The following is a 20,240-nucleotide window of genomic DNA, read 5'->3' as shown; positions in this document are numbered from 1 at the left end:
GTATTTTGCATTGGCGCACAGCGGGTTTTTCCCTCCACAGACGCACGTCAGCAAATTAGGAAATGAACTTGAGCTCCCTGGGCGGTTCAGCGCAAAAAAGGAGACGTGTTGCGGCGCAAACCATCCCTGATGCTATTTTGCAGTTTCAAAAAACAATTGCGCCACTGACCAAAAAAAACTAGTCTAAAGTCAGTGGCGCGTTGCGCGTGGTTCATTATGCTATTTTGGGGCGGCAGTGGCCTGGTGGTTCATGTAGGTTGTCTACAAACCGGAAGGTTGGTGGTACAATCCCCGGCTCCACCAGACCAAGTGTCGAGGTGTCCTTGAGCAAGACACTTAACCCCAACTGCTCCCGACGAGCTGGCTGGCGCCTTGCATGGCTGACACCGCCGTCGGTGTATGAATGTGTGAGTGAATGGGTGAATGTGAGGCTATTTGTAAAGCGCTTTGGATGGCCTTAGGTCTGTTAAAAGCGCTATATAAAAAATGCAGTCAGTCAGTCCATTTAAGGGCGCATGCTTGACCATAATGTATAACGTGCACAACGCACACACACTTTGCTTATCTAATCTACACAGATGCAACAGTTATTTTTGCAAATCATAAATTTTTACACTAAAAAATATTAATACACGAGATAAGGGGAATCATAGTGGTGAACATTGTGGTGATAGTTTTTATTTATTGTGTGGCTGCGTTAAAAAATTCTCATGCAAATAACGATTAAAATATTTTCATAAGTTTGTTGTGTGGCTGTATTTTGTTATTTTATGTAAATAATAATTAAAATGTTTTCACAAGAAACCTTAATGTATATGAACTTGATTTGTAAGTACTTTGGGGTTGGACCTTGATTGCATTTCTTGGGTCCGATTTCAAAGCCCCAAACCCTTTCAGCGGTGAGGGTGGACGCAGCGATGTCCTCTGCTGGCGTCAGGTCCTGAGGCAGATCCACCTCCCGTTACACGGCTTGCCTGATTTATGCTGGCAAGCTTGGGATTCCCCCGTCTCCTGACATCATTGTAGCGCTTGGCGCAACGATGGGGATGCCAGCTGATGAGACAATTGTGGCTATTTCCTCCCACACCTGTTTAACCTATGCTGATTTGGGCGGGTTTCTCCCATCCCCATACAAAACAACTTCTCTGTCTTTGACTGCTCTTACAAGAGCGTGGGTCTCCTCGGCTGTGAACCGCTCCTGGCGTGCGCCTGGTAAATCCGTCATAATAATAGCAACCCGCCATGGAACTTGCGCACTCGCGTTTAAAGGGAATGTTGGATAGCGTTCTGATTGGTTTATTTGACGTTACGCCCAAACCACACCTATGAATAATGAACCTACTTCAGACCAACCCCTTATTGATTTGCGCCTGGTGCAAGAGTTATTTCTCCCGTCGGGAAAATAACAACAGCGCCCAAGATCCGCCTACAAACTCACTTGTGCTTTGCGCTTCGCACTTGCATTTCAGATCGTTAAAATAGGGCCCCTTGAGTCTAAGAATACATATGCTTGTGTCCTGTTCCTTGATTTTAGTTCAGCTTTTAACACTATTATTTCAGGCTGTATAACTCTCTTCTAGCCATAGGTGTTAATACTGTATTGTGTCAATGGATCTTGAATTTTTTGTCCTGTAGGAAACAATATTGTTAAAATGAATATGTCATCAACCAGGGTTTTTAACACTGGCACCCCACAAGGACGTGTCCTGTCTACTCTTTAATTCTCTCTTTATACCAATAACTGTACGTCCAATTTAATATCAGTTAAATTGTTAAAATTCACAGATTATACCACTGTAGTAGGTCTTATCTCTGATGGGAATGAAACTGGTTATCGGGAGATGTAGAACAGCTGGTGAAGTGGTGTGAGGCCAATAACTTAATCCCCAATACATCTAAAACAAAAGAGATGATAGTTGACTTCAGAAAGAAGGCAGTTCAGCACCTTCCCCTGTCCATTAGAGACCAGGTTGTTGAGAGCCTTGCTGAAAAAACCAGCATACCAGCAAGACCAGCATATGTTGTGTTTTGGTGCTGGTTTGCTAGTGAACACCATCTAAACCAGCACCAAACCAGCATTAGCACCAGCATCCCATGCTGGTCATACCAGCAAGACCAGCATATGTTGTTTTGGTGCTGGTATGCTGCTGTCGAAATTAAACTACTCACTAAAATTTCTTAAAGAGCTCTTGCGGTACTTTGACGTCATCTGACTGCAGTGCCGCATAAAGTGGAGCAAGCCAGTGACGCGGCTGACGTACGACGCGGTTGACTGTTATTTGTTCCGCCCTAGCTTCTTTTTTATTTTTTTTATTTTTTTTGTGCGCCCAAGTTCGTTTACATTCTGGACATAGATTTTCCGTGGTTGAGACAAAAGCGCTCAGTCTAAATCTAACATTAAAACATCTTAAACTATGTTCCAAAGATGAACGGAGGTCTTCTGAGTTTAGAACGACGAACAGACTACAATTTGACTCAACTATACACCAATTCTGAAAAACGTCATTTCAGTTATTGAACTGAATTGAAGTTATTGAGTCTTTTTCTCAGTCACAGAAGTTCCTCTGTTTTCTGTATTATTCTTAATAACAGTGAAGTATTACCTTGACTTTCAGCTTCACATTTTGGCTCCAGACTCCAGCCCTGTTTAGTGCACTTAGGATTTCCTTGCCTGGGTTTATATCCTGGATCACATTCATATTGTAATGTCTCATCTTTCTTGTGCTCTTTCTTTTGCTTAACAGTCCCATGTTGTATGTCAGGCGGTGTGCATGATATATCTAAATTAAATGGAAAAATCCATCATTACCTTGAATAAAGCATAAAATCATGTAAAGATTGTGTGAGGCAAAATAGAAAATAAATTTATTAACCTTTACACTTTGGAACAGATGCACTCCACTCGCCAGTCCCCTTGCAGTAAATGCTGCTACTTCCATCTATACTTTTTTCAGAAGACTTGCAGTCAAACTGAATAACATCACCATAACCTCCACCTTCTGTTTTGCCCGATGCACTCACATCCCCTTCTATGTGAATTGGGGGGCATTTCCACACTAAGAAGTAATGGGGCACTGATTTAGTATTGATTTCTGTGTACAAATACATCAAACCTGTAGATGGCACTCTGTTGACAGAGCACTGGAAGATTATAATTCTTCATTAAAGATGCTGTGTGTAGATTTTAGCGGCATCTACTGGTGAGGTTGCGAACTGCAACCAATGGCATAGTCCACCACTCACCCCTCCGCTTCGAAGGTGTAAACAATGCCTTTGTTTCGACTTCCTGTTTTTACAGAGTACAGAGTCCAGACATGTTAAGTGCACTTAGGAGTTCTTTGGAGTAATCAATATATGTACCAAGTATCAGGACTGTAGGTAAAACTCAACATTTTAGACGAAAGGCGGCACTACAGAACTGCTACAGAGCCACGCCCATATCTGAGCTTTAGCCCACACTCAACAGTCGACAACTATGAAAATGTTAATGTCATTCTTAACATGCCTAGAGCCTTAAATATGGCTGATTATGAAGTAAAATTTTAAAGCATTGTCATGGCAACAGCGTTGGAGATATCAAAAATCTGTTTGCAAATGCACCGACACTCACACATATCATCAACACCTCCCTGCTCCTTGACAAAAGGGCACTAAAACACGTTCCCACTCATTTTCCTCCACATCTCCCAGCTGGTGGAATGATCTTCCTAAAAGACTCTGGTCAGCCACATCTCTTGCAACATTAAATAAAAAACACTAAAAACTAATATTTTCCAAAAATACTTGACAAATTTTGACTGCATTTCCACCTCTTCTACCTTAAAAAAAGAAAAAATACTAACACTCTCTCAACAGGTTCTGTTTCGGAATAGTGAAAACTTGTACATTGGTATAAGCACTTCTTGCATTATTACCTTCTTATGAAAAATCGCTTTATTGTTTCCTAACCTTTGTAAGTCGCTTTAGAGGCCTGATGCCCAACTTACTTGCCGACCCCTGGTTTAAACAGTGCCTATATTTAAACTTCCTGTTTTTAGGACATTACAATAAATAGTCAAACTGTGGACATTGTGCAGGAGCATAGGGCGCTTTTACAGCCATAAATGCAAATTGGTAACTACACATTGTCAAAAATTTACATTTCAGAAAAAAACGTAATTGCAGCTTTAGCTACCTCCATACAAACACCAAGTAACTTTAAACTTTTTTTTTTCAGTCGCAGAAGTTCCTCTGTTTTCTGTATTATTCTTAATAACAGTGAAGTATTACCTTGACTTTCAGCTTCACATTTTGGCTCCAGACTCCAGCCCTGTTTAGTGCACTTAGGAGTTCCTTGCCCGGGTTTATATCCTGGATCACACTCATATTGTAATGTCTCATCTTTCTTGTGCTCTCTCATCTGCTTAACCCTCCCATGTCTTATGTCAGGCGGTTTACATGATATATCTGAATTAAATGGAAAAATCCATCATTACTTTGAATAAAGCATAAAATCAGGTAATGATTGGGTGAGGATACTAACAAATAGAAAATTAAACTATTAACCTTTACACTTTGGAACAGATGCACTCCACTCGCCAGTCTCCTTGCAGTTAATGCTGCTACTTCCATCTATGGTTTTATCAGAAGACTTGCAGTCAAACTGAATTACGTCACCATAACCTCTGTCTTCTGTTTTGCCCGATGCACTCACATCCCATTCTGTGTGAATTGGGGGGCATTTCACCGCTAGGAAGTAATTGGGCACTGATTTAGTATTGATTTCTGTGTACAAATACATAAAATCTGTAGATGGTACTCTTTATATATTCATGTGTATGTTTACTGTTTTAGATCACCTGTAGCAAGTAACAAGTGGAGATGTTAGTTTGATTTAGAATGTGCTTGTATTCATTCATTGTATTTCAAACGTACCCAAGTTTGTTGACTTAATTTCACTCTTTTACTAAGCTTTATGATAATGCATGTTATTTGGCAATAACAGGCATCATACTTTTTCTACTTGGGATAACCTAGATTAAGATTTTACAAATTGCCATGTGCCCATAAAACATGCAAATGGGATGACATCCTTCATGATGTATTAAAATGCCAGCTATAGATAACTGGGCTGGCAAATATCCTAGGTGGACAAAAATATAGGCGGTTTCATCGGACACCCCTTATGCAACAAACATATACTGCAGTATATTGGAAAATATCATGTAATATATTAGGCAATATATTACCATATATCGGATTTAATATTTATATTCCCAATATATTGTAATATATGCATAGAAAATATCATGTAATATATTAGGCAGTATATTCCCATATATAGGATTTAATATGTATATTTTCCATTATATTGCAGTATATGAATAGACCATACATGTATATATTGATACAAAATATATTGTAACCAAGACCAAAAAGGGCACTATGTTTTTCCATGTAATAGTTTGTCTTTATATGATTTAATATACTGCAATATATGCAGGGGCGTCGCTAGATCCCTTTTACTGGGGCACATGCCCCAGTGTAAATCTTTTGTGTCCCGGTGTAAATCTCAAGTTTAAATTTTAGCAGTTAACTAGTGTATTCCTATACAAAGATAATCGCGGCAAAAACGGATCTATATGCAATGTAGTTACCCAATTTACGCTTGTAAAAGCGACGAAGCAGTCGCATTGACTCGTGCACACACGTATCCATGTCCATGCACGTCTTTGCGTTCATCTGCACACAACCGCATTCAAAAGGTGACGCCAAGCGAGTTAGCTTATGAAAACATGACTAGACTAAAGTAAGTTTCTAAATAATAATAATAATCTTATTTTGACTCGATCATTATTGGCTTCTTTAGATGAACTTGTTTTGTGCAAAGCAGGGAAAGTGAAGCAGACAAATAAGATCATGAGTTTTAAGGAGGTAAGACAAACTACATCCTCACCCGATCAGGTCTGAAACATTAGAGGAAAAATCTCAGGAAAACCTCGTCAAGTCTGTAGAATTGAATTGTTGCTGAGACAGATGTAAGATGTTCTTAAGATTATCTAAGTGTACTTCACTGTGCTATTTTGAGGCACCATGAATATGAACTAACATGCACTTTTAACATACTATCTCTGTATAAAAAAAACTTATTTAGTTAACACTTGTATTAATCTTGAACACAACTTTTATACAAAGATGGGTTCAAGTTTACTACAAGTGGTGCATAAATACATTTTTTAAATACATTTTTAGCACATTTTAGTTCATATTTATGGTGTCTCAAAATAGCACAGTGAAGTACACTAAGATGATCTTAAGAACATCTTAATATACTAAAAATTTGTCTTTAGTACTTCTTAAGTACAAAATTAGTGTGCGAAAATAAAGCACTTAAAATACACTATGGAAGTGTACTACTTTTTCACCTTGGTTAACACATGAGTCAGTTTTGGTGAACTGTTACTTCAAAACTCTACACACAAATCCATACATTTCTCAGTGCTTACACCATCTGGTCATATGGAAAGCACTAGCATTCAATACTGTTCACTCAAGTCAGCACAGCTTAGCAAACAATTACCAAGCTGGAAACACTAAAAGTCAAAATTGAACACACAGCAATCAGATCCTTCAATAGATACATAAAAGGGCCTGAATCTGTTCATTGAGCTTTGAAACAATGGATCCACAGAGAAATGAAGGAATAGGTCGAGGAAGAGGAGGAGGAAGAGGAGGAGGGAAAGAAGAAGGACATGGTGAAGGAGGAGAAAGAGGACATGGTAAAGGAGGAGGGAGAGGACATGATGAAGAAATAGGTCGAGGAGGAGTAGGAAGAGGAGGAGGGAGAGGAAGAGGCAGAAGAGTAGGGAAAGAAGGAGGACGTGGTGAAGGAGGAGGAAGAGGACATGGTAAAGGAGGAGGGAGGGGACATGATGAAGAAATAGGTCGAGGAGGAGGAGGGAGAGGAATAGGAGGAGGGAGAGGAGGAGGGAAAGGAGGAGGACGTGGTGAAGGAGGAGGAAGAGGACATAGTGGAGGAGGAGGAAGAGGAGGAGGACGTGGTGAAAGAGGAGGAAGGAGATGAAGGGCAAGGTGACAAGCAATTTCAAGGTGAAATACAAGCCACTCTAGTTGACCATGTCCTGGTCCATGGTATGACTATGAGGGAGGCTGAGCAACGAGTAAAGCCTAATTTGAGTCGCTTTACTTATGCCTCCATCTTCAGAGCCTTCAGGGAGGAAAACAGATAGGTGTACTTACAGTAAGACTGCTCTATACAGTAACTTTAGTGTGCATACACTGTTGGACTATGCTACTGGAATAAAGAAATGCATCAAATTGCCTTCCATACAGATAGACATATCAGCAGATGAATGCAAGGGGTGGATCAGGCAAGAGGATTTTACCCTTGCTGTTTGGCTAGGACCAATATAGCCTGTGATGTGGATGAGATTCTCTGGCCTGACCCAGAACTAAGACGGGATGTTGAGGCGAAATATTACAATTTACAGTTGTGCTGTGTATAGCACATGAATGAATAAAAATGCATACATTGATTGTGTCTTTTTGGTCATGTGAAAAGGTTTTTGAGGGGGAGAACCACAAGCAACTTACCAGTTTTGGATATATTGTTTTGAATTGATTGCACAAGTGTGTAATACTATATTGTAGTGTGTGTGTTTTTGAAAGCTTGTGTGTGTTGTCTGAGGGAAAAGTTTGGTATTTCAGTAAGAGTGAATGGTTTTGAGTGTAGAGCTTCATTTTGACCTGAAAATATGATGTTTGGAGTATTGTGTGAGACTTTATGGAATTGTCTTTACTGTTTTGAGAATATGAGGCATAGTTTCAAGAAATGTGTAATAATGTTAGGTATAACGAAGATTATACTTGTATATATGTATCTTTTGCAGTAACTGTTGAACTGTAGAATAGTGGGTTGAGCAAAGGACATTGTATAGAAGTGTTGCACACTTCTTGCACACAGCAGGCTTTCAAAAAAGTCAGCAAAAAATGGGGGGCCTGTGCCCCAGTAGAGCTTTATATCTAGCAATGCCCATGAATATATGGATGTGCTATGTATGTATGTATGTATGTATGTAGATATGTATGTATGATTTAACAATTTTTTTTTCTTTCCAAATAAACAACTACAGCATATTCATGAATATGCATGGCATATAGCCTAAAGAAAATATTAAAGACAAAAATCTGCATTACACAAATAACAGTTTTATTGAAACAGCAGAGACCTTTCTTTCATTTTCTACATTTGTCAGTACTCTACTCAGCACCGACTGCTTCAACCAGAATGCGTGCCAAAGGCGATGGAGCATAATGCTTGAGTAGGAAGCTGAGATTCAGGCGCGAGGAGAGGACAAGGACACATACCTGTGACTAGCAACAATGAGGCTGATAGGTCCTGACCAGAGATGTATAGTAACGAAGTAGAACTACTTCACTACTGTACTTAAGTACTAAAAGACAGTATCTGTACTCTACTGAAGTATATATTTTTTCTCCTACTTCCACTTTTACTTCAGTACATATTTTCGATGAGTTTAATACTTTTACTCCGATACATTTTTTATGTGCTGCATAGTTACTCGTTACACTCAAATGTTACGAATCATTCCAAACCCACATTATCACTGCCAGAGCGGTGATACACATTAGAAACACACACAGATCGTGTTCTAAACCAATCGGAGATAGTGAAGGGCGGACCCCTCCCTCCCTCTCACTCCCAAATATGAGCCGGGGTTGTGGACAAAGTGAAGCAAATAGAGAACCAAAGTGCGCGAGAAAGACAGAGAGAGAGAGAATGCGTGAGAAAGGGCGAGTGTGCGTGAAAGAAGGAAACTTAAGTTCATTGAAACACCTTGTACCTTTACTGTACCTATTACCATTATATCGACTAATATTTAATTATTTGGTTAAATTAATCTAAATTATCTGAACAGTCCTGTCTTTGTACTCCTGCTACAGCCAAAGGAATTGTGAGTGTCCTTTAGCTAAAACATTTGAAATAATATAAACAATATTATATTCAAACTTTTGACTGTTTTCTTTAATAACTACATTACACAATACTTGTACTTTTACTTTCAGTACTTGAGTAGTATATTTTAAAATAAACTACTTGCAATACTTAAGTACAAAACATGTTTAATACTTTAGTACTTCCACTTAAGTGCTGTGCTTAAAGAGCACTTCAACTTCTACTCAAGTCACTTTTTTGATAGAGCACTTGTACTTTTACTCAAGTCTGGGTCCCTAGTACTTTATACATCTCTGGTCCTGACCTATAGTCCTAACTCATATTCCTAATCAGTAGGTGGCGGTAATGCACCTAAAAGTTGTTTGCTAACCACCAGTAAAACTTGAGAAGGAGACTGATCGTTGGCATGCTCTCAACCCAGGAAAAACTTCAAGCTTTACAAGGTACATAGTTTTCAGAGGTGGTGCTTTCCAGTTTTGATTGCATCTCTTCCAGGAGAGATTTTTGTGAACCAGAGGGGAAGGAGTGAGAAGGGAGAGAGTAATCGTTGTTGTTTTGTTCCACAGATGCTGTTTTAAACCAGTTTCCACGGCCGAAGCTGATGTTAGAAAATACATCAACAGTAGAATATGCGAGCTAAGACACCAGGTGAAGTGCAAAAGCATGGGTATATAAGTAATTTAAACCAGTGAAGAGCCAAGATGGACTCCTAGCCAGGATAAAGGCCTGTTCTTTTGGTAATTTATGTCTTTGCTTTTTCACATTGCCAAAGCTCCTTGAAAGTTTGTTTATATCTATTATTGTCTGTGCATTTTGTTTATATTGTATTTTGAACTGTATAACGGCACTGCTGAAAGTTTGAAATAAATAGACCTTTGTAATTTAAATTGCTTTCATTTATATTTTGTATATTTTCTGTTTTATGTCACTCTTTTAAAATGTAATTTATGTTAATGTAATGCAAGACATTTATGTAATGTAAAGCAAACCACATTGTCTGACCATGTGCAAAATCTCTTGTGGTTGTAATAGGTCTGTTTAGCTCTCTACCTCAAATTAGTTTTAGTATGTGTGCCTGATTAAAAGAAAATAAAGGTGGCTTTTGATAGATTATCCATTAGTCTGTGTTAATATGTGGTATAAATGTGTGTACATATTTTTATGTATATATTTCTATATAATTTTACATATTATTTAAAATATATTCTACAATATAGTAAACATACATGTGACACTATATCTGTACATATATTGTTAATACATTTTTGCATATCAATCGGAATACAATATGGTGGATATTTGTAAATATAATATTGCATATTTTGAGATATATAAACACATATATTATATTCACGTGCAATATATTAAAAGCGACAATTATTTATATTTATCAATATACTGCAATAAATTACATATATATATAGAATATATGTATCAACATATTACTCATGTATTTTACAATATACTGCAATATATTGCATACATAAAGAATATATGCATCAACATATTACTCCATATATTGCCAATATATACTGCAATATATTACATACATTAAGAGTATATTTATCAACATATTACTCCATATATTGCCAATATATACTGCAATATATTACATACATTAAGATTATATTTATCAACATATTACTCCATATATTGCCAATATATACTGCAATATATTACATACATAAAGAATATATGTATCAACATATTACTCCATATATTGCCAATATATACTGCAATATATTACATACATTAAGAGTATATTTATCAACATATTACTCCATATATTGCCAATATATACTGCAATATATTACATACATTAAGATTATATTTATCAACATATTACTCCATATATTGCCAATATATACTGCAATATATTACATACATAAAGAATATATGTATCAACATATTACTCCATATATTGCCAATATATACTGCAATATATTACATACATTAAGAGTATATTTATCAACATATTACTCCATATATTGCCAATATATACTGCAATATATTACATACATTAAGAGTATATTTATCAACATATTACTCCATATATTGCCAATATATACTGCAATATATTACATACATTAAGAGTATATTTATCAACATATTACTCCATATATTGCCAATATATACTGCAATATATTACATACATAAAGAGTATATGTATCAACATATTACTACATATATTGTCAATATATACTGCAATATATTACATACATTAAGAGTATATTTATCAACATATTACTCCATATATTGTCAATATATACTGCAATATATTACATACATTAAGAGTATATTTATCAACATATTACTCCATATATTGCCAATATATACTGCAATATATTACATACATTAAGAGTATATTTATCAACATATTACTCCATATATTGCCAATATATACTGCAATATATTACATACATATAGAATATATTTATCAACATATTACTACATATATTGCCAATATATACTGCAATATATTACATACATTAAGAGTATATTTATCAACATATTACTACATATATTGTCAATATATACTGCAATATATTACATACATATAGAATATATGTATCAACATATTACTCCATATATTGCCAATATATACTGCAATATATTACATACATATAGAATATATGTATCAATATATTACACACATTTAAAATATATGTATCAACATATTACTCCATATATTGCCAATATATACTGCAATCTAATACATACATTTAGAATATATGCATCAATATATTACTTCATATATTTCCAATATATTATGGGATATATTAAATAGTATAATGAGATGTATTTAATCAATATATGAAAACGGCAATAATTGCAGTATTGTATAATATATTGCAATATATCACTTACATATATATAATATATTTTTATATAATATATCATGATATATATTACTTTGTAAATTTCACAATATATGGAGACACATTAAATATATTGTCATGTAATATATTGAGAAATATATGTTTGTTGCATAAGGGACACCCCTGCTGAAAAAACATTAAAACCATTACAGAAAATTCTTATGGTTTTATAGGGAATTTTATTGGTTCTAACGGAATATGGCCCAAAACACACTACAGTGTATTGGTTTTTGTTGGTCTCTAATGGTATGTAATGGTTTTATTGGTTCTATGTATTGGTTCTAATGGAATATGTATTGGTTCTAACGGAATATGGCCCAAAACACACTACAGTGTTGTGGTTTTAATGGTAAAAGCTAATGGTTCCTATTGGTATTTTAATGGAAACCATTAGAATTTTCTGTAATGGTTTTATTGTTTTTTTTTTCAGCAGGGACGTGCATTACGGTTGCGTCTGGTCGGAGCTTTACTTTCGGTCTCGTTTGTTTCATTGTTTGACTAGTGGCTGAAATTAACTCTGGAACAAATATCTCGTAGAAAATAACAATTGTTTTGTTTCCTATAGACGAGGGGAGACGCCGTTCATGGATCACCGCTATGTGAAGGGAGGTTTGGCAGCTGGTTTGTAGCTAACATTGTATACATTATATAGTACACATTTGACAGGGTATAACGTTAGCTCAGTGTCTTTTATTATTCAGTGTAGCTATGAAATATGAACTAAGGCAATATACTTGGCGTTTCTTTTGCTTGTTATCAAAAATAATGTACTCTAAATGCACATGTTGACATTCATTTATAGAGGAGTTTACCAGAAGTTACTTGTGTTCCACAAAAGCTGTTTGTTTATGTTGTAACTGCTGAAACCATCTATATATATACTCTTAAAAATGTTGGGTTAAAACGAACCCAATTTGGGTTGTTTTGTAACCCAACATTGGGTTTGTCCATTTTTTAACACAACAATTTTGGGTTGTACAATCAACCCAACTCTATGGGTTGATTATTTTAACTCATCTGTTGGGTAGAACTAACTTTTTGTTGGGTTAAAACAACCCAATGTTTGGTTAATGTGTTTAAAGCTGTACAAAATCTTTAAAAGTGTCTTCTCTTATTCTTGTGAATTTTTGGTGGTTTGAATTGCTTTCATACTTTTATGTGGTGTCTATAAATAACAAAGCATACATTTAATTGAGAAAACATATTTATTGCCCATGAACAATAAAAGAGTACATAGCCTTACATAAACAATCCAATTTCTGATGAAAAAAATATATGAGTATATTTCATATCTCATAATGTAAAATGGCAGATGCCCAGTTAACATTACAATTAGATCAAGTAAAAACAAGTTGTACAAGTAAGGGATAATGTATTGGCAGCAGGTTATCACAGAAAAAAACCAGACAGTCTTCAAAACAAGACTTACTGTGCACAATTCACATTTTCGTTGAGCTGCATCTCTGACAAATTCGTGATCACGTGGTTTCTTGCTATGGCATCCCATGTTCAACTTCATCATATAGCGGGATGATAATCCTTCGATCTAAGTTGAACCCTACACACCACCACTTTTTTCTATACAGATGCAGAAGTGAAATCCAGTTTCTTTACCTGCACTAAACAAACCCAGGCACGGAAGATTGCACCATCCTTGTTCTTAATGGGAAACCTTAAGACCCAATATCCTGACAGGCTGCAAACTCTACTAACACAATAATTTACCATGACAATGATAAATTAAAATAGAAAATTTCCGAAACACACCAACTTGCGACTTGCTTTTACTGAATACCAACCTTCAGGTGCTAGTCATTTAATTAGAATATCATCAAAAAGTTGATTTATTTCACTAATTCCATTCAAAAAGTGAAACTTGTATAATATTTAGGGGTCAAGCCCAGACGTCATTTTCCGTCATAAAAAAATTTCCGCCATTTTTAATTATTCGTAAAACCTACTTTTGCGAACTCGTCCTAGAGTTTTTACCCAATTGCCACGAAAATCGGTATGCAGCATCTAGAGACACTCAAGGCAAAAAGTTATCAAAAGAATTTCGATAAACCAATCCGTTGTCATAAAGCGCGTCAACGAACTTTACATAGAGCGGAAAAAAAACAGATTTTAGGCTGTATCTTCGCCAAACTTAGGCCTATTGACATGACACTTGGTACTTGAGATGCCAGTCAGAAACTGAGGGTGCATGCACAGTTTCGTCGCAGCGCCACCTAGTGGCCAGACGAATGTTTTATACGCCTATAACTTTGGCTGCGATAAAAGTATTTTCACGGGACTTTATTTTTTGGAGTCCTGAGTAGTCTGCGAGTCCAACAATACCAAACATGCCAGGATTCGTCATACGGTTAGCCCTGCGCAGCAAAATAGCACTTAAAAAACACGCGCGAATATCTCTGCGAGCGTTATTCCGATCAACTCGAAAACACCATTGCATTACCTTCTGAACAAAAAGTTTTATTGGCATTATATTAAATTTTTCATCAGAAATGATCCAAAAAATGGAAAAAAACGAAAAATTACCTTAAAATTTTGCATTTTTTTCACATAAATGGTTATAACTTCGCAACAAAAAGAGATTTTTTCGACAGATTTGATACGCTGATGTACGACCCCAGTCTGAGGCTAAACAAAAAAAATGTATGCTTGCACCACTAGTTGGCCTTATAATTGAACAAAACCTTTGAAATCAAGCCACCCTATGGTCATACAACTGTTTCTTCACTAAACTAAAGTGTATAGTCATAAAACTAGCTCGATGTAACACAGTTATGACCTGAGGTTGCATGCACAATTTTGTCATTGCGCCACCTACTGGTTTTGAGATAGAAATATGGCATTTTTTGCCTAAAACTACTGCAACAACACATCTAAAACCATGAGTCATCATAGATTATTCCTTTCATGGCTTTGACTATAATCACTGGTGGTTGCCAATTCACTCCCTAGCAACCAATGAGAATACCTTATCAACCGTTTTTGCAAGAGCTATATCTCTGCGTCAGAACATCGTAGAGACACGGGGGTGGGCTCTTTTGACTCAATAACAACACTGTAACATTTTGTGAGCTGAGTATTGCCACTGCAAGCACCACTCATTTTTACTTCAGTGTTCTAGTTATCAATGCTCATCGAAAGAGAGGGAGAAATTTCACTAAATGAGAACACAGCTTTTTTGCTGATAACTGTTATATTGTTTTGTCTGAAATCAAGAGATTTTCCTAGGTTCTTTAAACTGCTCATCCGAAGTCAACTTTACTTTCTGCCGTGCCCTTTTTGGCTTGACCCCGGTGATTGCTGCTTGAAGCTATATTTTCATTTATTACACACAGAATTATATATTTCAAATGTTTATTTCTTTTAATTTTGATGATTATAACTGACAACTAAGGAAAATCCCAAATTCAGTATCTCAGAAAATTTGAAGACACCTGGTGCCACATTCTAATCAGGTAATTAACTCAAAACACCTGCAAAGGCATTTAAATCATCTCTCATTCTAGTTTTGTAGGCTACACAATCATGGGGAAGACTGCCGACTTGATAGTTGTCCAAAAGATGACCATTAACACCTTGCAGAAGGAGGGCAAGACACAGAAGGTCATTGTAAAAGAGGTTGGCTGTTCACAGAGCTCTGTGTCCAAGCACATTAATAGAGAGGCGAAGGGAAGGAAAAGATGTGGCAGAAAAAAGTGTACAAGCAATAGGGATAACCGCAGCCTGGAGAGGATTATGAAACAAAACCCATTCAAAAATGTGGGGGAGATTCAGAAAGAGTGGACTGCAGCTCGAGTCAGTGCTTCAAGATCCACTACACACAGACGTATGCAAGACATGCTTTTCAGCTGTCGCATTCCTTGTTTCAAGCAACTCTTGAACAACAGACAGCGTCAGAAGCGTCTCTAAGACAAAAAGACTGGACTGCTGCTGGGCAGTCCAAAGTTATGTTCTCTAATGAAAGTAAATTTTGCATTTCCTTTGGAAATCAGGGTTCCAGAGTCTCCAGGAAGAGAGACAAGGCACACAATCCACGTTGCTTGAGGTCCAGTGTAAACTTTCCACAGTCAGTGATGGTTTGGGGTGCCGTGTTATCTGCTGGTGTTGGTCCACTGTGTTTTCTGAGGTCCAAGGTCAACGCAGCCATATACCAGGAAGTTTTAGAGCGCGTAATGTTTCTGCTGCTGACCAACTTTATGGAGAACAGATTTAATTTTCCAACAGGACTTAGCACCTGCACACAGTGCCAAAGCTACCAGTACCTGTTTTAAGGACTATGGTATCCCTGTTCTTAATTGGCCAGCAAACTCACCTGACCTAAACTCCATAGAAAGTCTGTGGGGTATTGTGAAGTGGAAGATGCGATATGCCAGACCCAACAATGCTAAGTATTGAGTGCTGTACATGCTCATACTTTTCATGTTTATACTTTTTAGTTGGCCAAGTTTTCAAAAAATCCTTTATTTGTATTGATCCTAAGTAATATTCAAATTTTCTTAAATACTGAATTTGGGATTTTCCTTATTTAATATATAAGTTTCACTTTTTGAATGTAATTAGTGAAATAAATCAACTTGATGATATTCTAATTATATGACCAGCACTTGTACTCTAAAATTTTTTACATTTGCATTTAATTTTGTATGGTATTTTTAAGGTTACATATTTATCTAAAAAAAAAAATGTTACTTCACTTGCACTTTAAGGATTTTGGCCATGAAGGGGAGATTGGACATGGGACGAAAATCATTGTCCAAATCAGCGTTAGATTTTTTGGGGGCATGGGGTTACAGCAGCCAGTTTGAAAGCTGCTGGCCACACTCCTGTGCATAGGGAATCTTTCATTATATTTAGGACAACAGAGCCTTAGGAGGCAAAACATGATTTAAACAGATGGGTAGAGATGGGATCAATTACGGAGGATGCTGCTTTCTGATTGACAGTTTTAAGTGCAGGAATATGGCACTTAACTCGAAAGACATAGGAAATTCAATTGCAAATAAACTTTGAATTTTGGCATACATTGTACATTTGTGTAAATGAAAATGCAAACAGTTTGCATTTGCGTTCAAATTATATCACAGTTTTTACACACAGAAAGTATAGGAAAAGTAATTGCACATACAATATGCAATTCATTTTTAATATTGTTGGCAAAATCATTCCATGAGCAAAATTATGTTGTTTTGTGTGTGTTTGTGTGTGTGTGTGTGTGTGTGTGTGTGTGTGTGTGTGTGTGTGTGTGTGTGTGTGTGTGTGTGTGTGTGTGTATATATATATAAACTAAATTTAATTGTATTGGGGTGCACGGGGCAAAAACCAACGCAGGGTTGTAACACTGACTGTTTACATTGTTGCACAAGGTTAAGCGTTTGGTTTTTCTGGTATTTATTCACGCTGCCAAAAGACGATCTCCTGCAAATTATTGGAAATGTTTAATGTTTTTTTCAGAGAGTTATTGATAAATGAGTGTTTTGGTGGCATGTAAGTTAATTTTTTCATCTTATGTTTTTTTTTTTTTTCGGTTTCTAAGTTGGGTGTGTAAGATATCAAATCCAATGCTAAGTGTCTTGTTGACTAAAACATAGCATCATTTTGAAATATGTCTTTAGCTCTTAGCAACTTTTTTGGTGGACTCGAAACTTGAAAAATGCTGGGTTACAACTAACCCCTCAGCACTTACGATATAAAAAACGCTAACGTTAGCGTAATTCTTGCCGTTGTTTTAAATAGGCTACACACCAATGATTGCTGTCTGCCAATAAAATACATTTGCCTGTCTTATCAAAAATCATGTGTCAAATGTATTTTTGTTCATATCTTAAATATTGATTGAATAAGGTCACATTAAAGATTGAAATCATAATGAAATGAATGGCTAAAATCAGACTTTGATGCTCATTATCTCAGAATTTGATTTTGAAACTGTAGTATGGTTATTACAGACTGGGTCACATATAAAAAAAATGTTTTTATAATTGAACTATTGTTAGAAAAGGGCTGGATGAATGAATACAGTGTGGATACCTGTCTATTATAGACATATATATATGAACAATATCCACTTCAAGTATATATATTGTGACTTACGTGTACATGCCGCATCACGAGTCTTAGTCCATTTGTTGTCACTACATTCAAAGATGTGTTCCCACAGAGAGACATAGCCAGTTTTGCAGGTGTAGTGTACTCTATCCCCACTGCTGTAGATGGTTTTAATGAAGGCAGGAAGAACTTGAGCAAAGTCTACTTTTGGGGGCTCAGGACAGACTGTCAGACAAATGTAGAGAGTGATTGTTTTGGTATTTTTGGTGTAATTCATTAAATAGAACTTTAAGGAAATGTTTAAAAAAGGCTTTACCTTTAGGTAACGTAGCATCAACACTTAAGCATATCCATACGGATAAAATAGCTAGACTTGATCTCATCATCTCTAAACTGTTAGTTGACTCACACTGGGAGATAAAGAAATACACCAAACAAAGTCTTTAACAAAGTTAATATTTGCCAGTACTGGGCAGGACTTCTATATGTGCGATGTTTGTTGGAACCACATGGGAGGATTTATAAAACGTTTATAATAAAGGAAGGATTTAAGTGTTAACCTATAATACACTAGTCAACTGAAGTGGATTAAACCTTTAATAAATATGTTCTTAAACCAATACCCAATACACGATAACTTTGATTAACTTTTTTGATCCACTTCAAATGTTGACTAGTATAAATAGTGGTGTCTTTTAAACCTCAAGAAAACATTAACTATGTGCAGTATTCACAAAGAGTGAACTAAATCATTTAAGTTACTTAACTCTGTTTTGCAATTAAAATGTTTTCTAAAAATTTCTTAGCACTGACAAAAATGTTTTCAAAAGAGATCCTCAACCATCAAAGTAGAGAATGTACAACCTAAAAAGTAAAAAATTCAATCTAAATGAAAAATAGTGTACACTCATTCAAGAATTAAATTATTATCGGTTAAAAGTCAATTATTTAACTTATTTATTGTCAGGATTAAACTTGACACTCGTAACGATTTACATTCACATTTTTATAGTAGTCACATAATATCCATATCCATGGTGATACTTATAATGAATAATCATACTAAGTTGAATCACACTGATATTGTTGTATTGAGTGAAATCACACTGGTTTCGTTGTTTATTTATTGTTGTGTCCTTAGTATTTTTCCAGTCGGGTCACTGTGACTTGTTTTTGTCACCCTATGTGACTGTTTGTCCCCACCAGCTAACATTACGAAATCAACGACAAACATCTAAACACCTTCAGACCAGTTTTTTTCCAGAATGGAATTTTTTTTATCCGGTTGATTTGAACTCTCCTCCAATATAGAAATGAGTCTAAAAACAAGATTTGTGCCAACCCCTATTTTTCACAAACCTATGTTCATGGTATCCTTGTGATCTTAGCCTCATTTTACTCTCTATCGTTTCTCAACGGGGGCATTCACAGAGCATCGGGGCACTTGAAGCAAGATTTTTTAAAGGAAGGCGTTCAGGTGTTCATTTGCAGGTTTACACCAACAATTAAGACAAGACTATATTAAAATTTAAATACTGTCTGCAACCATGTGATTAGCCACATCCCAGCCCACTTTTCACACACCGCCACCATTCTCGTCTATATTCTTTGATTTGTTACTTAAGCCCAGAATACACTGCAGGATTAAATTTTTGCACTCCTATAAGATCATTACTTTAACACACTGTGCGACATGGATTGTTTAAACTTGAGTATGAAAAGCATGTAGACTGTACGATAATGAGACGGAGGCTTTGATAGATATGTAAACAGATGACAGTGTTGTGGTTTAATATCTGCTCCGGTCCAGACAGGCTTGCTATTGCGGCATTAGTATATTACCCAGACGAGTTATGTGAATGCTTTGTTCCGTACAGGCTAACTATTGCGAGATAAGTACATTTACTAGACAAATTATGTGAATGCTTTATTAAATAGAAAAGTCTTTATCGGCATCAGTTGGCAAATCATTTCAGAACTTAGGGGCTAAGTAGGAAAAGGATCTACCACCTTTAGACACTTGATCATGCTGAATTTCTAAAGCCTGGGATACACTGTATTATTTTTGGCTGTCCCAGACGAAAGATTGCCATCATAAACAATTGTGCGATGTCTGTGATCGTGGCTCTTCATCGGTGGTCCTATGTCGTACAGTGAAAGAGGTCTTGCGTCCAAAGATAGCCTACAATCATTTTCTGACAGTGTCAGTAATTCAGCATGATCAACGCACAGTGTGTTTGCTGCTACAACATGCGTACTGGTAATTGTTTACCACCAGCCTTTGAAGCCTCCGTGTCATCATCGTACAGTCTACATGCTTGTCGTAC

General features: G+C 36.2%; 1 protein-coding gene across 4 annotated transcripts in view; it reads right to left on the bottom strand.

Annotated features, from left to right (window-relative positions):
* The window catches only part of LOC135741080 (complement factor H-like), a 49,918-nt gene extending 31,595 nt beyond the window's left edge, over positions 1-18,323 (bottom strand). For all 4 annotated transcript variants that reach the window (XM_073813578.1, XM_073813580.1, XM_073813581.1 and 1 more), the window contains exons 1-6: positions 18,230-18,323; positions 17,959-18,138; positions 4,546-4,728; positions 4,270-4,446; positions 2,874-3,056; positions 2,604-2,780 (exon numbers count right to left, since the gene is read on the bottom strand). In XM_073813578.1, the coding sequence (XP_073669679.1) occupies positions 2,604-2,780; positions 2,874-3,056; positions 4,270-4,446; positions 4,546-4,728; positions 17,959-18,138; positions 18,230-18,299 (970 nt within the window). In that variant the 5' untranslated portion in view covers positions 18,300-18,323. The remainder of the gene's footprint in view (positions 1-2,603; positions 2,781-2,873; positions 3,057-4,269; positions 4,447-4,545; positions 4,729-17,958; positions 18,139-18,229) is intronic.
* Positions 18,324-20,240: the final 1,917 nt, after the last annotated feature.

The sequence above is a fragment of the Paramisgurnus dabryanus genome, chromosome 24 (assembly GCF_030506205.2).
Source record: "Paramisgurnus dabryanus chromosome 24, PD_genome_1.1, whole genome shotgun sequence".
NCBI lineage: Eukaryota > Metazoa > Chordata > Actinopteri > Cypriniformes > Cobitidae > Paramisgurnus > Paramisgurnus dabryanus.
Note: the sequence above shows the minus strand (reverse complement) of the source record. Positions and strands in the feature narration are given on the sequence as shown.